The sequence below is a fragment of the Rattus norvegicus genome, chromosome 3, assembly GCF_036323735.1.
Source record: "Rattus norvegicus strain BN/NHsdMcwi chromosome 3, GRCr8, whole genome shotgun sequence".
Lineage (NCBI taxonomy): Eukaryota > Metazoa > Chordata > Mammalia > Rodentia > Muridae > Rattus > Rattus norvegicus.
This window is the reverse complement of record NC_086021.1, coordinates 120,932,140-120,950,269: the sequence shown is the minus strand read 5'-3', so window position 1 is coordinate 120,950,269 and position 18,130 is coordinate 120,932,140. Positions and strand designations below refer to the sequence as shown.

Here is an 18,130-nt window from a genome sequence, read left to right as displayed (position 1 = left end):
CCTGGAACCACCACAGCTATGGACTTTTCAACAGGATCATAGCACCAGACGTGAAATTGCCTCTGGTGCAACAGGCCTAAGGTCCAATCAGAAAGCCATGAGTTACTACCTCTCGGTGTGCCACCACTGCACCAGTGACGATATCTTACCTAACAGTTTGATATTGCAACATGCATGGTCCATCACTGGTAAGAGTGTTGATGACTCTTCTCCCCCAGGAACCAGAATAGCACTTCCCAGAACTATGAAAGCTGGCTAGCAGGGAGGAAGTTTCCAGGGTGGTTTCAGATCCATTTCTCTGTGTCTTGTAGCCAAAATGTCATATACACTATTTTAAATCTAGATTCCAATTGAGTATCATTTCCTTTATGAAGGAGCGTTTTAACCACAGAGTCCTATTTGTCAATTTTTGGTACTGGATTTTTCATCTTAGAAAATTCTTGCTTCTTCCTATACTTGGGAGAGTTTTTAACCAATACTTTCCCCAACCAGTAGATACTTATTATGAAGAAATGGTACTTATTAGCTTTTTTTTTTTGATTGAGAGACTTTTAATGACTGCTTCTATTTCCTTAGGGGTTTTGAGACTGTTCAGATAGTTTACCTGATCTTGATTTCACTTTGATAAGTGGTTTCTGTCTAGAAAAACATCCATTTCATTTAGACTTTCCAGTTACAGTCTTTTGAAATAAGACTTAATTTTTAAAAAAAAATTCTTTAGTGTCTGTAGTTATGGTTCCCTTTTCATTTCTGAGTTTATTAATTTAGATACTGTCTCTGTGTCTTTTAGTTTGGCTAAGGGTTTTTCTATCTTGTTCATTTTTTTCAAAGAACCAGCTCTTGGTTTTGTTGGTTCTTTGTATTGTTTTCTTTGTTTTTAACTGACTGATTTCAGCCCTGAGTTTGATACTTTCTGCCTTCTGACTCCTATTCAGTGTGCTTGCTTCTTTTCTCTAGAGCTTTTAGGTGATCTCTTCATGGAGGCACTTAGTGGTATGAGCTTTCCTCTCAGCACTACCTTCATTGTGTCCCATAAGTTTGGGTATGCCGTGCCTCTATTTTCATTAAATTCTAGAAAGTCTTTAATTCCTTTAGTTCTACCCTGACTATGTGATCATTAAGTAGAGAGTTGTTCAGTTTCTATGAGTGTGTGGACTTTCTGTTGTTGAACTTCAGCCTTAACCCATGGTGATTTAATGAAATGCAAGTGGTTATTTCAATCTTGTATCTGCTGATGCTTGCCTTGTGCCTACCTATACAGTCAGCTTTGGAGAGAGTTCCGAGAAGAAGGTATATTCCTTTGTTTTGGTACGAAAGGTTCTGTATGTTTAGTCTATTTGGTTCATAACATGTTAATTTCATTGTTTGTCTGTTTAGTTTCTATTTTGATGTAGTTTCTGTTTACATGACCTGTCCATTAGTGAAAGTGGGGTGTTGAAGTCTCCCACTATTATTGTGTGTGGTTCAATGAGTGATTTGAGCTTTAGTAAAGTTTCTTTTACAAATGTGGGTGACCTTGCACTTGGGGCATTGATGTTGAGAATTGAGATGTCATCTTGGTAGATTTTTCCTTTGATGAGTATGAAGTGTCAATGAGTGTTCCCCATCTCTTTTGATTACTTTTGGTTGAAAGACTATTTTGTTAGATGTCAGAATGGCTACCTCAGCACCTTTTTTTTTTTTTACAGTCCTTTACTCTGAGGTGGTGTCTAACTTTGTTTCTGAAGTGTGTTTTTTGTATGCAGAAGAATAATGGACCCCATTTATGTATCTAGTGTTAGCTTGTGTCTTTTTATGGGTACATTGAGTCCACTTAGGTTGAGTGATATTAATAACCCAAAAGATTGTTATTTCCCATTATTTTGATGTTGGAGGTAGTATTTTGTGTTTCTCTTCTTTTGCTTTTGCTGTGAAATGATTCATTTGTTGTGTTTTATTGGGTGTAGTTACCTTTCTTGTGTTGGAATTTTCCTTCTAGTATCCTCCATAGGTCTGGGTTAGTGGAAAGATATTGTTTAAATTTGGTTTCATCATGGAGTATCTTGGTTTCTCCATCTTGAATTGAGTTAGATGATTGAGAGGGTTTTTTTTGTTTGTTTTTTTGTTTTTTTGGGGTTTTTTTTGTTTTTTGTTTTTGTAATCACATGGTTATTTTAATTGCTTTAAATTTTTTTTTAATGCCTCATTTTTGTGTTTCTGGTTGTCATTAAACATGCTCATCCAGTCTTTTTTTTTTTAAGATTCTTTTAAATTTTTTTAAAATTTATTTAATACTTAATAATAATTCTTTGGTTTCCGGGCAAACATCCCCCTCCCCCCTCCCCTTCCTTGTGGGTGTTCCCCGATGATTGAGAGTTTTGCTGGGAATAGTAGCCTGGACTGGCATCTGTGATCCTTTAGGGTCTACATAATATTTGTTTAGGATCTTCTGGCTTTTAGAGTCTCTGTTGAGAAGTCAGGTGTAATTCTAATAGGTCTACCTTTATATGTTACTTGACCTTTTTCCCTTGAAGCTTTTAATATTCTTTCTTTGTTCTGTGTATTTAGTGGTTTGATTATTATGTGGCAAGAGAATTTTCTTTTCCAGTCTAATCTATTTGGTGTTCTGTAAGCGTCTTCTATGTTTGTGGTCATATCTTTATGTTAGAGAAGTTTTTTTCTATGAATTTTTTGAAGATGTTTTCTGGAACTGGGAATCTTCACCCTCTTTTATTATTCTTAAGTTTGGTCTTTTCACAGTGTCTCCAATTTCCTGGATGTTTTGAGTTAGGAATATTTTACATTATTTGACTGATGTATCAATTTTTTTCTATGGTACCTTCTATGCCTGAGATTCTCTCTTCCATCTCTTGTCTTTTGTTAGTGATGCATCTGTAGTTTCTGTTCTCTTTCTTAGGTTTTCCATTTCCAGCGTTGCCTCCATTTGTGTTTTCTTTATTAATTCTATAGCCATTTCTAGATCTTGGACCATTTTATCCATTTCCTTTACCTGTTTGATTGTACTTTCTTGTATTTCATTATGGTATTTTTCTTTTTTGTTCTTCTCAAAGTGCTTTTGCCTGTTTGATTGTGTTTTCCTGTATTTCTTTAAGGGATTTATTTACATTCACTTAAAGACCTCTGTCATCTTCATGAGATGAGATTTAAGATCACAGTCTTGTTCTTCAGGTGTGGTATATTCAGGGCTTGCTGTAGTAGGAGATCTGAGTTCTGATGGTACCACATTTCACGGGCTTCTGTTGCTTATGTTCTTGTACTTGCCTTTTGCCATCTGGTCGTCTCTGTTATTGGAGAGCTTGATAGTCTCTGGATGTCCCAGATTGGAGCAGACCTCTTGGGAGGCAGGCAGAGCTGCCGGGCTACTAGACATTTAGACATTAAAAAAATAACAAAAAAACAACTTTAGGTATCATGAACCTATTTTGAATTTTCATTTACCCTTTTATTGTACTTTCTTTGATTTTATTTACTGGTATTTTTCTTGTTTCCTGAGATGTATGTTAGCTACTAATATTGAGCCTTCTTTTATAATTGTAAATTTATCACTGTAAAGTTCCTCTTGAATACTCCAGTGTTTTTTGCCCACTGCCACAAATCTCTTTTTTATTTTTTTTAACCAACAACAGAATTTACTATTTGAAGCAGTTTGAGAAAGTTCAGGTGTTGGCCATGGTTTTCTCTAGCAGAGTCTTTTTTTCCCCCACATGTGCCCTACTCATAGCTGATGAGGTGGATTACAGACTGCAGCCCAAGTTACATCACAGTTACTGTGCACTTCTTGATTATCTTAAGATTACAAAGGGTGTGATTTAGACCCAAATCTTATAAAGAAAAGCCCTGTGATGAAATCATGCTCTGTGATACCTATCCAACTGATATCATCAGCCTTACCCAGCTGAGAAGGGGAGCATCTTCTGATGACAGAACTGAGTGGGATGGGATAATTGCCTGTGAGTGGGTCTGGGAGAGGAGTCGAACCTGTGAGTGGGAAACTCAAGCCCTCCTGTGGCCCTCTTGTATGAGTTAGGCTGGATTTAGGATCTTTGGGTGGAAGTCTCCTGGTTGCTTAGCAACTGATGCTGCTCCTGACCATGAATGAGCAGTGTTAAAAAGGTGGGCCTCCACTTTGCAAATTTAAGAACAGAATTCTTAGGAGCTGAGGCAGAGGTGGTCTTTGGGCAGAGCTGAGTTCCCTTATTTTGTTCACATCTGGGGATGTAAGCTGGTGTACCTCATCTGGGATTTGCCTTATTCTTCCCATCAGTTCCTTGCCTGAATCCAGAAGGCAAGTTCCTTTTCTTATTCCCCTCAAATCAAATGACACTTGAGAAACACTGTGCTCTGAACAGCTCTGGCCACATGTCCATGTTAATGACATCATTTCTTCAAGTTAGCCCCACTCTCTGGCACCTACATTCGAACATGGATGAAGGCATGCTTCGTCTCCTCACCCAAAGAAGGTATTGAGAAAGGGCATTTCCGGGACCTCTCTGCCAGACTCTTGGTTCCAGACTTTACTCAGTATATGCATCTCATTCTGGCTACGAGGTCCCTACTTCTGTCTTTAAGGCACGCCAGCTCCTCTAAGGAGCTCACGACTTAATGAGTTTATTATTCTTACCATTCAAAAAGAAAGTTTCACATTAATGGCTTCCCCTTCTTGCCATTTAGCCCTTAGATGCTGAGAGAGTGGGCTAAGGGCATAGAGCAATCACATTTAGGGGTTCTGGTCATCGGGGTCACACTTGATCATAACTTTCAGCTCCACTCATTTTTGGGCTGTTTCAAAGGCTTCTCCAGCTTCTCCAGAGGGAACCTATGGGTAACTAAGGGCTTTACTTTCAAAGTCTTCGATGCAAGCATGGAAATTGCTGTCTGCCACGTGTTGCAGTATCAAAACACGTCTTTGATATCCACCTCCCCCACAGCTATCAGCACTAGGGGTAAACTGATCATCTTGGAGCCCATTCCCACAATCAAGTTCCCACCAGAATGAGTGGCATAGATGCCCGTCTTGATGGAGGACTTGGCTACTGTGCATTCAATGGTGCCCTCTGGCTTGCCCTCCAGCAGACTTTCCACCTTGCTGGCAATTTCCTGAGGGGCCTCTTTGGCAAGCTGGATGGTAAAGTCTGCTCCAACTTCCTTGGCTTTGGTCAACCGAGAAGCAGAGAGATCAGTTACCACTAATTGAACAGTTCCCATTGCTTTGGCTACAAGCAAAGTGACTATTCCGACTGGCCCGGCTCTACACACAAGGACCTTGTTCCCCAGGGAAACTGAACCTTTACAGCAGGCATAGTTCCTGATAGAGAGGCTCAATCAGGGCCCCTTCTTCAAAGGTGACACCATCAGGAAGCTCGTAGCAGAAGTCAGCACTGTGCTTGTAGAAGCGGCAGGGGTTCCCATCATTCAGGTGTGTGATACAGAAGAAGATGATGCTGTCAGATTGTATCGGCCGAGCTTTCAGTATTCATCTATTTCTTGGGGAACGCCAGACTTGATGGCAACCCAATCTCCTTGTTTTTGATGTTTCCCGGCCCTCCTACTCTTGTGACTGTTCCAGTAACTTCATGCCCAAGCACCATTGACTTTTTCACAACAAAATCCCCAATTTAGCCATGCTCCCAAGAGTAAACAATCTGAGCCGCAGATCCCCGCTGAAGGCATCTTTAGTAACAAGTCATCGGGGCCCAACTCAGGGATTGGGTAGTTCTCAGGAGAACGTCTCCAGGTCCATGCAGCACCAGGGTCTGGTTCTCACCCTAGCTGGAGCTGCCATGTAGCTCTCTTGCTCCGAGGTGTCAGTTGGACCTGGTGGGGAGCTTGTAATTCTGCTCATCGAATAGACAATTCCATGAAATATTGATATTGAGTGGCAACTCAATATCACAATACTTTCTTATTCTCATCATGATTCATTTTACTCACGAGTTGTTTAGATTGTATTTCTTAATCTTCACAACTGTAGACATTTTGTGCTCTAAATAATCATTCCTTCCCCGGTTAATTGTTCAGTTTTCAGTGCATTGTCCGTATAGCTGATTCAACTGAGTTTCATGAGACCTGCCTTAGAGCCTAACTAGCGATGACAATTTATAAATGTTCTCTTTGTTTAGAAGGTTGTTAGTGCTGTGTTCGGATTCATATGGCTCTCATCATCTCTAACCCTGGCAATAGGATCTTTCCACAGTGTTAATGGATTTTTCTCTCTATTATTATAGTTTGATTTTTTCCTTTGTATAATTTGATTTTTTTTCCTTTGTATAATTTGGGGCTATGTGATAAGTGAAATAAAATTGTTTTATTTTTTTCACCAAGCTCAGTCTTTTCTCATTTTGAATTTCTCTTTACAGTCTGTAGTGTTTCTTTGATTCTTAGGCCACGTTGGTGACAGTCATCCAGCTACTCTGGTTTCATGGCCTGTGTGCTATTTTCAACTGTAATATCCTCACTGGGCAGCCCATTTTTTTTTTGCAACTGTAAAGAATATACATGTGTATGTTTATTTTCTCCTTTTTGACTCCTTGATTGTCTTATCATTAGTAATGGATTTCTGGTCTCATTGTGTCCTTTACTTTATTTTCAAAACCTTTACATTCAAGTTTCAGTTTCTCAAAGCTCCCCAGAGCATACTGGTCTTTGCAACTATACTGAACATTAGAAGACTAAGTAAAGTGCTTAGATAATTTAGTGATTCTTTAAAAATTATTCTTAGGGCATGTCAGCCTCTCTCTCTCTCTCTCTCTCTCTCTCTCTCTCTCTCTCTCTCTGTGTGTGTGTGTGTGTGTGTGTGTGTGTGTGTGTGTGTGTGTGTGAGAGAGAGAGAGAGAGAGAGAGAGAGAGAGAGAGAGAGAGAGACAGAGATGGTGGTCAGAAGATGACTTTTTCCTTGAAGCACGTTTTTTCTCTTTTGATTTGCTGTTAGTTCCGGCCAGGATAACAAAATTGAATCCAGGCCAGCAAGCTGGCTCAGGGGTAAAGACACTTGCAGTCAAACCTGAATGGCTGAGTTGTATTGGCAGACCCATGGTGGAAAGAAAAACTCATGCACACACATTGGTATTAGCTCATCCCTCCGTCCCAGTGAGTGAATGAAATGCAATGAAAATATTTGCAACAGTGTTCTGTGGTTCTTTCAGTAACAATCAAAAGTTTCCACAGCAAGTTTTGTTTTGTTTTAGCAGAAAATATAACCTTTGTGACCCTGAATAAAGTCAAACTGGGTGCCAATTTGGTCTCACATCACACAGTAGATATAGTCACAGTGTGGAGAGATGCTTCAGTGTTTGTTAAACATTCGTTTGTTTGGGTTCACTTATGGTTTACATTGTTGGGTATATTTCCACATGGGTTATGTCAGGATAACAACTCAAAGATAGGTCAGCATTTGTCTTGGACTATGCTCCTGTGGTTCTCAGCAACTCTGGATCCCACGTGTCTTATCTCTACTCTGTTTTCTCTCACCAGTGGAAGGAAGGAAGTTCTGCACAGAAGGAAGCTATTTATAGAGGAGACACACACACAGCTGTGTTGTCTTGGTTATTTAGACTTTTACAGAACTGCAGGTTTCACGGATAATTTTTGGATTGGATATTTGACAGAAAGCACACTATGAGCTGATAGATCAATAATGTATGAAAAATAAGTCACTTGTTAGATGGCAAATTTTAATATCTCTGAAAAATGATTAAACTATTTTGAAGACTTTATAACCATTATTTAGCATTCCTTTTTATCTCAAACACCAGAAAATGGCACAGTGGTGGCTGGCATTGCTTCCTTGGAGCATTTGACTCCTGCTTTTCCACTCACTAATCATCACATGGGCAGTTGTCAATAACTCCACTTTCCATTTTCTTCTGTAAAATGGGGATAAAAGTGACCTTTACTTGAAGTATTACACATAGTAATGCATGCAAAATGTGTATAATCCCCAGAATATAGGATGTTTGGAAAAATTATTATTTACTTATATGTGTTTGTGTGTGTGTGTGTGTGTGTGTGTGTGTGTGTGTGTGTGTAGTATGCATGGCATGGTTGGAGTATGGATATCAGAGGATACCTTGTGGGAGTCAGTTCTCTCCATCATGAGGGTCCCAGGTATTGAATTCACGTAATTGGGCAAGGCAGCAAGTACGTTCACTGATGGAACCATCTTCCCAGCTCATAAAGGAAGCTTTAGTGCAACCTATATGGTGTAACTTTTTTATTGTAAGCTATATAAAAATCTTATCACTTTAACAATTTAAAATTTCTATGGCATTAAACATTCAGATTGTCTTCTCATTTTCCCAATCTTAAAGCATGTGTGTTAAATAACACAAGCTCATTTCTTCTTCCCCTATCTCCTAGAAACCATCATTCATGTCTCTCCCACTATGAAATTGTGATTGGCTTATTTCACTTAGTATCTTGTATCCGAGACTCATCCATGATGTAGTAAAGACATTTCCTACCTTCTTGAAGCTTAATAGCATTGTATCATATAAACACATACATGAATAGTCAAAGTCAATGAAAGGTCTATTCCAAGCATCTGAGAAAGTTTCCTTTGGTTTCTGACAACACAAGTGTGGACAGATTAGAGTTTGTACTTCCAAACTCTTGACTATCAAAATCCATGAGAAACAAGAAATAATTGGTAATGTTTTATTTTTTGTTATACAGCAATTAATAACTAATATTGTTATTTTTCTTACCTTTCCTCTTCAACCAATGTTGAGTATGAAATGCTACCCTCCTTGAAAAGGTTTAGGGCAAGAGGATTCCAAACCAAAGGAATATAGACAGAACTCATATGGGTCAACTCATATAGGTCAAAGACTCATATAGATGAGTCTTTTATTCTCGTCTATATAAACCACATAAACATGAAAGAAAGTTAAATGGATAATTGATTTAGTGTCAGGAACTTATGGTCTGCGCTATGGTTTCCCTTTTGTATAGCACTATAGGTAATCGTTACTATAATAGCATTCAGAGAGTGACTCTTCTGTTCTCAAGATTGAGGTTGGTCAATTCTATGATGAAGCAGTTGACTTTGGTTCAGCTCTTCTGCCTTCTGCCTTGTGATGGATGACGCAGCAAGGCCCTTACCATCGTGTGGTGGTGTGATACTGCTCTTGCCCATGTCTAGTACTCTGAGCCTACACATCTGTGCTTGTAAGTCACCTAGCCCTGGGCACTGTTATAATAACACATAACAGTCTAAGTTCGAAAGTTGGAACATAAAATCCAGCATGGGAGAATAATACGTTATGGTTCAAGCAGACAGGAGAGTCTTTCTGTGCTAGTCTGGTATCTTTCCCTGGGTCCTCAGGCTGCATAAGCCTCTTCCCCACTTAAGATGCTCCAATCAAAAGAACAACTTTTACATCCTTCTTTTACAACACTCACCCTAGAAAGATTCTCTGAAAAGGAGTTTAACAGTTTAACAGGATAGCAATGACAAGAAACCGGCAGGCTTTCGTGTCATTGCCAAGACATCAAGTCTCAGTCTAGATATAGTTCATATTCCAGATATAGCTTTCCTGTAAGGCAGTTGGACTTCAGTTTTTCTAGAGATAGATTTTCTCTAGTATCCCAACTATTCCACAGGTCAGTGACTCTGTAGTTGGAAGACAATCTAGTCATGAAGTATCTTAATTTCTGTGCATTGATGTAACACTGAGTAAATGAGTTGATCAAAAACAATTACAATTTCAGAAGAAGTGATTTTTTTTCTTTTTTTTCGGAGCTGTGGACTGAACCCAGGGCCTTGCGCTCGCTAGGCAAGTGCTCTACCGCTGAGCTAAATCCCCAACCCAGAAGAAGTGATTTTTAAAGTTACTTTAAACCATGGGCTTTTATGTTGCTTATAAAGTATTGCTATACTTTGTATTACTGCCTGAAAACAAAATTTATACCTCTGCTTGGTGCTAGAATACATGTGTTTTACATGCCAGAAAACATATAAATTCCATCACATCTCCCTAGTATCTAGTTTTTTTCCATCTGTAACTTGAAGTCACCAATCCCTATGTGTCCCCTCCTTGAAAAAATTTTGTTCTAGTTGCAATCTTTTCAATAAGACCTGGTTGGATTTCCATTTGTTGCTAGTCTTGAATGTTTAGCCAGATTGCCCATTGTTCTTGGGTGGATGGGGATGCTGATTAGATAGATGGGGAGGAAGGAACTGAATGGTGGAGCCACTGACACCTCACCCTTGCGACTCAGTGGAATCACTGAAATCCAGCGCTAATGCAAGCTAAAGTGGCCGCTGAAACAAAAAACTCCACCACGTACCAGATGGACATGAAACCAAGTTTTATTAAAATACCCTTAGCGTATTTACAAGTGGAAGCCATGAATGCAATTCTCTGGAAGTTTAAAAAATAGAGTTCTATCTCTTAAAACAAATCAGAATATCAATAGATTAGGATAAATATACTCTATCACAGAGATAGAATTTCTTTCAATAGACAATCTAAATTTTTCTAACCAATATATATTATGTACAAAAATACACCTGATATAATGATCAAGTAGTGTCAAGAAGGAAAAATATATATACACGCATATTTTCATTATGTACAAGTTGATATTGGTTCCTCCACCTTTTCTTTTTGAAAATAAATACTTCATTTGGTTGTAAATTACATTTACAAATTCAACCCATGAACATTTCTCAGTGTTGACAAAATTAAATATGCAAATTAGAAATACATATTATTTTTAACTTAAAGGGAATATACCCAAATCCAGTTAGCTTATTATGCTTAAAAACATCCAAGAGCATGTGATACAAGGTTTCATGTCTTTAAAGTGCCTTCTCCTTTCCAAAGCTGTCTTTATTTTATTGGTTAATTTTCCACCTATGGATTGGTCTGATATTTGAACAGAAAGGCTGAGTTTACCATGACAGAGCAGTAAACTATTCAGGACATGCTTACACTTTCTATGAGTGCTTTGAAGAGCAAAGCAGTTATTACTGATCTGAAAATAACCACAAAATGTCAACATCCTAGTTCAGATTGTGGTAGACATTTGCGTCATGAGCAGTAGCAAGAATGGAGTGGCAGTAAGAAGTCTTACGATTCAAGATGTTTGCACAGAGGTCAATGTGTCCAGCAGCGCAGGAGGCTGAGAGTCCTAGACTGAGCCTTATATGGCTGGTGACATGCTGTGATGGATCAAAAGTGTTCCCTAATTAGTTTAAAAATCTATGAGAAACCAAGAACTAGAACACCCAACCTTTTTAATAAAGTAGAACAAAATGAAAAAAAACGAAATGCGTTTTCCACCTCTTTTATGGATTTTCCCCTCTTTGCCTGAGTGATGAGGTGATGGTGACATTAACAAGAGGCTGTCCCAGCAGTGTGTCTCACACAGGCTCCTTGGTGACAGTAGTGCTCTGTCCAAACACTGACTGCTGGAGCACAGGGCGTGAGAGGACTATGGGACATTTGGTGTCTATGCTGCAGACGTAAAGGGTATCTGGGTCCAGGAGAAGCTGCAAAGGTTCCTTCCAGAGAGATATGTGAGGGAAGGAGAAGCTGAAGACAAACGTGGATGGAGGAAAGCTAGGTGACTCTAGGTGCTGGGATGCTCAGAAGGAACAGTAAGGTCCTTGGGCAAGTGACACTTGTAACAGAATCTGAAGCCGGAAGTTACTCAGCCAAGCATAGGCCAGTGTCATTGGAATACCTGCTTTTGCAGCACAGTCTGTCATAACAACATGCGGACACTCCTATTTTTGTAATAAGAATGACTTGAATTTCTATTAAAACCTGTCCCTGGTGCTATCATGGCAAAAGCTGTGCAAAACACTGCACTGGCAATGGATTTGTTCATTCTTCCTTCTCTCCTGTTTCCTATTTTCCCTGTCTCAGGAGGAAGACAGGAAACACTGCTCAGGTCTTGTGAATCTAAGGAAGTAGCCTCCGTGATCCCAGGTGGTGCTAAGAAAAACCAAACCAAGCCAAACCATAAATGACTTGAAGTGCCTTGCATTTCTGTAGCATCTGACTCACATTAGGATGCTAACTGATTTCAGGGAGCCTCTAGACATGCAGGCCAATGCTCATTTTCCAGGCCAAAGCATGATCCCTAAATCAAAGTCCAGGGAGACTGCTTCCCACACTAGTCTGGATTATAATTCAAAGACAGGAAAACCCTGTGATGAATTGATGACATGCTTCCACTAAAGGTTCTTAAAAAATACCCAGTGTCTAATTTGTAAACTTTCTGCCTTTCAGAGAGTATCTTAGATTGTTACCTTAAAGGGAAATCCTTTTTCCTAAAAGCATATATTCCTCAAAGATTACACAGCCAGTGGTCAGTAGAATAGGAGGGGCACAGTATTTGTGTCTCAGCAAGTTGTAAAATAGAATTAGAAAAATTAATGATTTTTGGAAGAAACCCATGCCTGTAGGTTTCTTCCCCACAAATTCTACTTGGATCACTGCAGATAAAACCACTTTACATTTCTTCTTTATTCATGTGTTTGCTTCCAAGAGTAGGGAATGCCTTCCACAATCTGTGCCGAACCACTAGAGACTGATGGTCAGACATCAAACACTTAGACTATATCAGGAAAAGGGGGATGGAGAAATGGTTCAGGGGTTAACGTACTTGTTGCTTTTGCAGAGGATCCAGGTTTGTTCCTAGCCCTCACGTGGTGGCTCACAACTGTTTGGAACTCCAGGCCCAGATCTGACAGCCTCCTTCTGGTTTCTACAGACACTTACTGGTGGTGCACATACATACATGTAAGCAAACAGTCATACACATAAAATAAAAATGAATATGTCTTTTTGAAAAAAGAGGAAAAAGGGTATTTGTAGTTCACAAAACTTACCTATCATGTATACTAAATGCCTTTTAGCCCTTCAATGGAAAATCAGTACAATTTGTACACGATGACCGTACCTTTTCCTATATTATAGACATAAAACACATTAAAATCCACTCAATGGATTCCCAGAATTGCTCACTTTTGAACATCTGTAAGTGATGCTATGGAGAAGCAGAGTAACCTCCCTGGGTGCTCAGTGTCTATGGGGCTGGCATTTTGTTTGAGAAGTATGGTCTTGGAAACCCAATTAAGGTGAACAATTAAAAATACCTTGCTTTATAAGATGGAAATCAAACCTGGAAGAGAACAGTGGAGGAGGAGAGGTGTGACTCTGGTAAACCTGCTGATGCATACTTGACTTCTTCCTTGATATAAGATAACACATTGGAAATTCACACTATTCACTAGATGAGTATCCACTCTAACACTCTAAGAGATCTTTATAGCTTCACAGATGGAGGACACAAGGCATTTTAAGGTAACACTCAGCCTAGGTCACATCCTTAATGTGTTAGGGCCTGTTTATTCCCTGTCAAATCCTTGGGAATGCTCATTTCTGCCCGAGCATACTGACTCATTGGTGCTTTGGCAGCCAAGCACAATCATGTTTCACAGGAACCATGAAAAATACTGTGGAACCACAGAAGCCATTGGATCAGCCTCCAGGGGATTCCCTGTATACTTAAGACTAAGAAAAAAAATCAGACAATTATCTGAAGACAGATGGAGCTTGTAGTATGAAGTATACAGTGTGTGGAGTAGGCTTGATCTGTTCCTTAAAGGCAAGCAAACAAACAAGCTGAGGTTAGTTCAGTCTCCTCTAGGCCAAGAATTTGACAGCAAATGTATGAGATAAAGGGTTCCTGCGGGATACTGACTGACGAAAAGAGAAAAGCAGAGAAATAAAAGGGCCTCAGTGGCACTGGTCAGCCATAGGGCGTTTGGAGTTGGGCTGAGACAGAGTGCAGAATAGAGACCAGTAAGTTTTGCTTAAGGGCAGCAATGGCTTCTTTTGTTTTTTCTAGTATTCTTTTGGCAGAAACCTGACAGCTGAAGAGACCCAGTCAGTGAGCTAACACTGACCCAGTCAGTGTTAATGTCTCCATGTTTCTCAGGAAGCTGTTAAGTATTCAAGCTCCCCAAATGGGATAGAAGGCAGTGTCTTGAAACAAATAAGGCCACTGAATTGGCTTCTCATGAAACGTGCTTCAACTTTTAAATTTACCACTTCTTGGCAAAGCACTGTCTTGAGGGAGTATGGTAGACTGCCCATCCCTGAGGAGAAGGGAGGTGTAGAATGGAGAAACTAATAATGAGAGATCCTAAGACGGTGTCAATGGCTGACAGGAAAGCAGGGGTGACACAAAATGTGCCTCTTGGTCACGTACAGCTGTGTAACTGCCACCAGCATTAAGAACACTTGGGTTAAGTCCACAGGGGCAGAGCTGCTGGGCTGATGAGGCTTTCGGAGGTACCTTTCTTTAAGTCAATTCTGTACTGCTCATAGCTTCTAGCAGTTGGGATGAATCTTTCTATAGATAGCAGATGAAGATGTATGTATCCAAGATTATCTGTCTTTTGTGAGGGCTAAAAATTAATCAATCTTCTACAGCTCTACAGTTTGGGAACAGACTTGTCTCACTTGCATGAGAATTTCCTCACGCCATGAAAGAGCTGACATGTGGCTAAGTTCCTTGCTTGACCCAGTCCACCCTACTTAGCTGCAGCATCCCTCAAGCTAGCACAGCTCAACTATGAATTGCTGTACTCATGGTCCTCTGATACTCTGCTCACGCATAAAGTCCCCTTAAGGAGGGTTCACAGGAAGAAGCGACAATCCAATTCTAGAACACATGTCATTCTCTAAGTGGCCCTTTCTAGACTGAGTTCCCGAAGACAATCCTAGACTTCAAAATTCATAGGCTCTTTGTCCCCACCCACTGGCCATCACGACCATTTAATTTCATACATGCTTATTTAGCATGGTTACCATTTTGGATTTGATAGTATGTCCACTTTTGTCCACTTTGTGATTCAATAATTAAACTTATTTGTATATTAATACATCTATGGAAACAGAGGCTTTCTCATCATCTTTTTTTGATAAGTACAAAGAAAAATGAAAATAAAAATCAAAGAAAATACATACTTCTTGGTAGTGATTTTTAACACAATCTAGACTACTTTGTAAAATGTGATATTTGAGTCAAAAGTATACTTGTAGTTTTTTTCTCATTTGTCTTGCTGTATCATGTCCCCATTTGTTTTTTTAAGACTCATTTTTATTTTTAAATTATGTGCATATGTGTATGTCTCTGTGTGGGGGCATGTATGTGTGTGTGTGTGTGTGTGTGTGTGTGTGTGTGTGTGTGTGCATGTTGAGTGCAGGTGCCCCTGGAGGACAGGGAGGATGTCAGATTCCCTAAGATAGAGCTATAGGTAACTGTGGACCACTCGGCATGGACACTAGAATCTAACCTCAGGCCATCTACAAGAACACCTTGTGCTCCTAACTGCTGAGCCATCTCTGCAGCCTCCGTAACCCAACGGGTTTTATCTTTGACTTTTGAAGGGGTAAAGGTCAGTACTACAAACTAGAGTTAGGATGTTAGGAAGCACAGAGCCCCCCGACCCCAACACGCAATAATACGGTCTACTTCCTGACAGCTTGCAGGCTTTGCTGTGGACCAAGGGAGAGACAGCGCTGCTTGTGTTGACTCATGTGCATCTTAGAGACCTGAGGTAGCATCAACACCACGGAAAACCCTCGGTTCCTACTCAACCCACCCACAGGATCCATAAAGATCTAGGCTTATGCAGATCTCACAGAATGCTGTGCTATGGGCAAAATTGCATTTCTCTTTTATACTTCAATACTGACAAGGGCGCCATGGAGTAAGGATGTCTGCATGTGGAATTTGCCTTGTGGGTTAAGACTCTCGCCCTTCCTCACAGTGAGAACAATGAAAAACAACACTAGAAAGACATAGGAAAGGAACAGTGACGTCTAGCCATTCTAACCCTGCTAAGTTCCATATTTGATTGTCTCTTTTGTGCCACCCCTTCATTTTGAGGAAAACAAACCATGTGACCATTCTCTTTCCTTTGAACCACTGAAAGACAGTTAGCACCTATAGGCTAACTGTCATGATGTCATGAAAATGGCATCAGTGACTTATCAGATGCCAGCGACTCTTGCTTTACAAGGTTTGCACTATGTCAGGCTGTGATGTGGCTTTCCTTAGCTTGAGTCTATTAGCAGAGTGTCCCTGAGTGGGGGGCTGATGACTGGTGGGCAGATTCTGGGAAGACACTTAAGGTATCTGGCAAGTTCAAAGGTTCTTGAAAGTTTCTGAGGCAAGAGGCAGGCCCCACATGGCAGCCAGAGATAGCCAGATCAGCAAAAGCTACAGGATTCTGAGCAACTCTAGACTGTCTCCACCAATATGAAAGCATGGTCTTTTATTACTTCAAGGCTTAAAAACCACAGTCTTCAGTACAATCGCCAGTTCATGCTCGGGCCTCTTTCTTGTTCTCTCACCGGGGAAGCTCAAACATTGGTGGCTTAGGGGTAAAGATGGAGGGAGAAGGGACAAGGTAGCTTTTCTCTGTGATTTAAGGGTCAGAGCTAGAAAATACCACCTGGTCCTGACAGTCCAGTCACAGGTTAATATTAACGTAAGTGTTCTGCTTTCATGGTACTATGAAACCTCTTTTCTGCTCACACTTTTTTTTTTTTTTTTGGACAGCAAATGCCCCCTGGCTAACTTCCTTCACAAGGTCATGATAAAAGGGGACAGTGGCATTTGTTCTCCTGTCTGGGAACTGCTGGGGGTGGTGGGAGAGACCAGGATACAAGTTGTAGAATATAGTGTAGACCTCATCTGCATATCTGTATAGTGTTTATTTGCTGTCCACAATAGATTTGAAGCCATGTAACTCCTCACTCAAGTGAGTCCTCTTGATCCAGGTCTGTCCTCGCCTTGTTTCTACTAGAAGTTGGTACAGAATCCCTACTTGTCAGGAAGCCATATTAACTGAATGGGCCTATCTCAATAACTGATGTTCACTTTCATCGTCTACCTTCTTCTCCAGAGTAAGGTTTATGGTTATTACTCCCTCTTCACCCACGTGGAATTTCAATCCTTGCCTTTTCATTATACCATCATTACTACCACCACCATCATCAATCACCCTCCTCTCCCTCCTCCTCCTCCTCTTCCTCTTCCTCCTCTTCCCCCTTTTCCAAAATCATTTCTCTAGTCTGGGTGATAGGCACGCAACATTAAATCCTCTCAAAAAACAGTCCTGGTGAGTTTCAATATTTTTGGTGGAAATGCCATAGGATCTTGGTATAACAGGATAAAAATTAAGCTCAATACAAAAAAATGTAGTGTGTGAGGAACAAGGCCTGAGTTCTCTCAGGGGCGTCACCATAAAAGATTCACCTCTTTTCCCATGACAAGGTTATACACTAGAAAGCTTAGAATTTCTGCTTAAATAAAATGTGAAAAAATGGTCCATTTTTCTGATCTTATTATAGGGTGGACTTTGGACTTCTGTAAGAAACAATTAAATATTCCTTTAGTGTTCCCATACATAGCTTTGCATTGTTTCCATGGATTGACAAGAGACTTCTCAGAGAAGGCACAGGGCACGTTCTGCAGATGACCTCAGAAGGAGATGAGCAAATGTCCCTAACTGATCTTTCAGGGACTCCCCACGGCACTCATGTCCGCAGGAGCACCGCGGCACCACCTCTCATGCTGTAACTTCCTTTGGTTTTCATCTTAGTTGGTGGCCACGCTGGCTTCCTTCTGACGCAGTCGTTCTTTCTGTCATTTAAAGAAAAAGCAGATCCATTATCTTTGATAACTTCCTTAAATTCTCATCTGAAATGCTGAGTATAACTGTACTAAATACCTTAGAAATTAAAGTATTCCTACTGTGTTTTCCTGTGGAATCCCCAGTTACCTGATTCTATCAACCTGACACACTGCCTTCCCTGAGTTTCCTCATAATAAACCTAAATTAAGGGTGGTCTCGCCATTGCCCTCTTTTTCTTGAAGAGAGTAAAGCCAAGTGGCCTTACTGAGGTCTGAGGACAATGCTGAGATTTAAACTACGCTGTCTCCTTCCCAATAACACTAGGTTCCTAATCATGTATCAATTCTGACTAATGCTAATTTTCAACCGGACAAATCTGGAAATCTAATGGGAGACAAGCTTACTCGGGCATCTGCGAGGGGTTACTTAACCTCTGGTCATACCTGTTAGGATAACTGCAGTAGG

The 18,130-nt window shown here is 40.2% G+C and overlaps 1 protein-coding gene and 1 pseudogene across 9 annotated transcripts in view; both read right to left on the bottom strand.

The window, feature by feature from the left end:
* Positions 1–4,605: 4,605 nt before the first annotated feature.
* On the bottom strand, positions 4,606–8,158 carry Sord-ps5 (sorbitol dehydrogenase, pseudogene 5; annotated as a pseudogene).
* A 2,133-nt stretch (positions 8,159–10,291) lies between these two features.
* Positions 10,292–18,130, bottom strand: part of Fmn1 (formin 1) — a 384,534-nt gene continuing 376,695 nt past the window's right edge. For all 9 annotated transcript variants that reach the window (XM_063285290.1, XM_039106467.2, XM_063285289.1 and 6 more), the window contains one exon: positions 10,292–17,673. In XM_063285290.1, the coding sequence (XP_063141360.1) occupies positions 17,629–17,673 (45 nt within the window). In that variant the 3' untranslated portion in view covers positions 10,292–17,628. The remainder of the gene's footprint in view (positions 17,674–18,130) is intronic.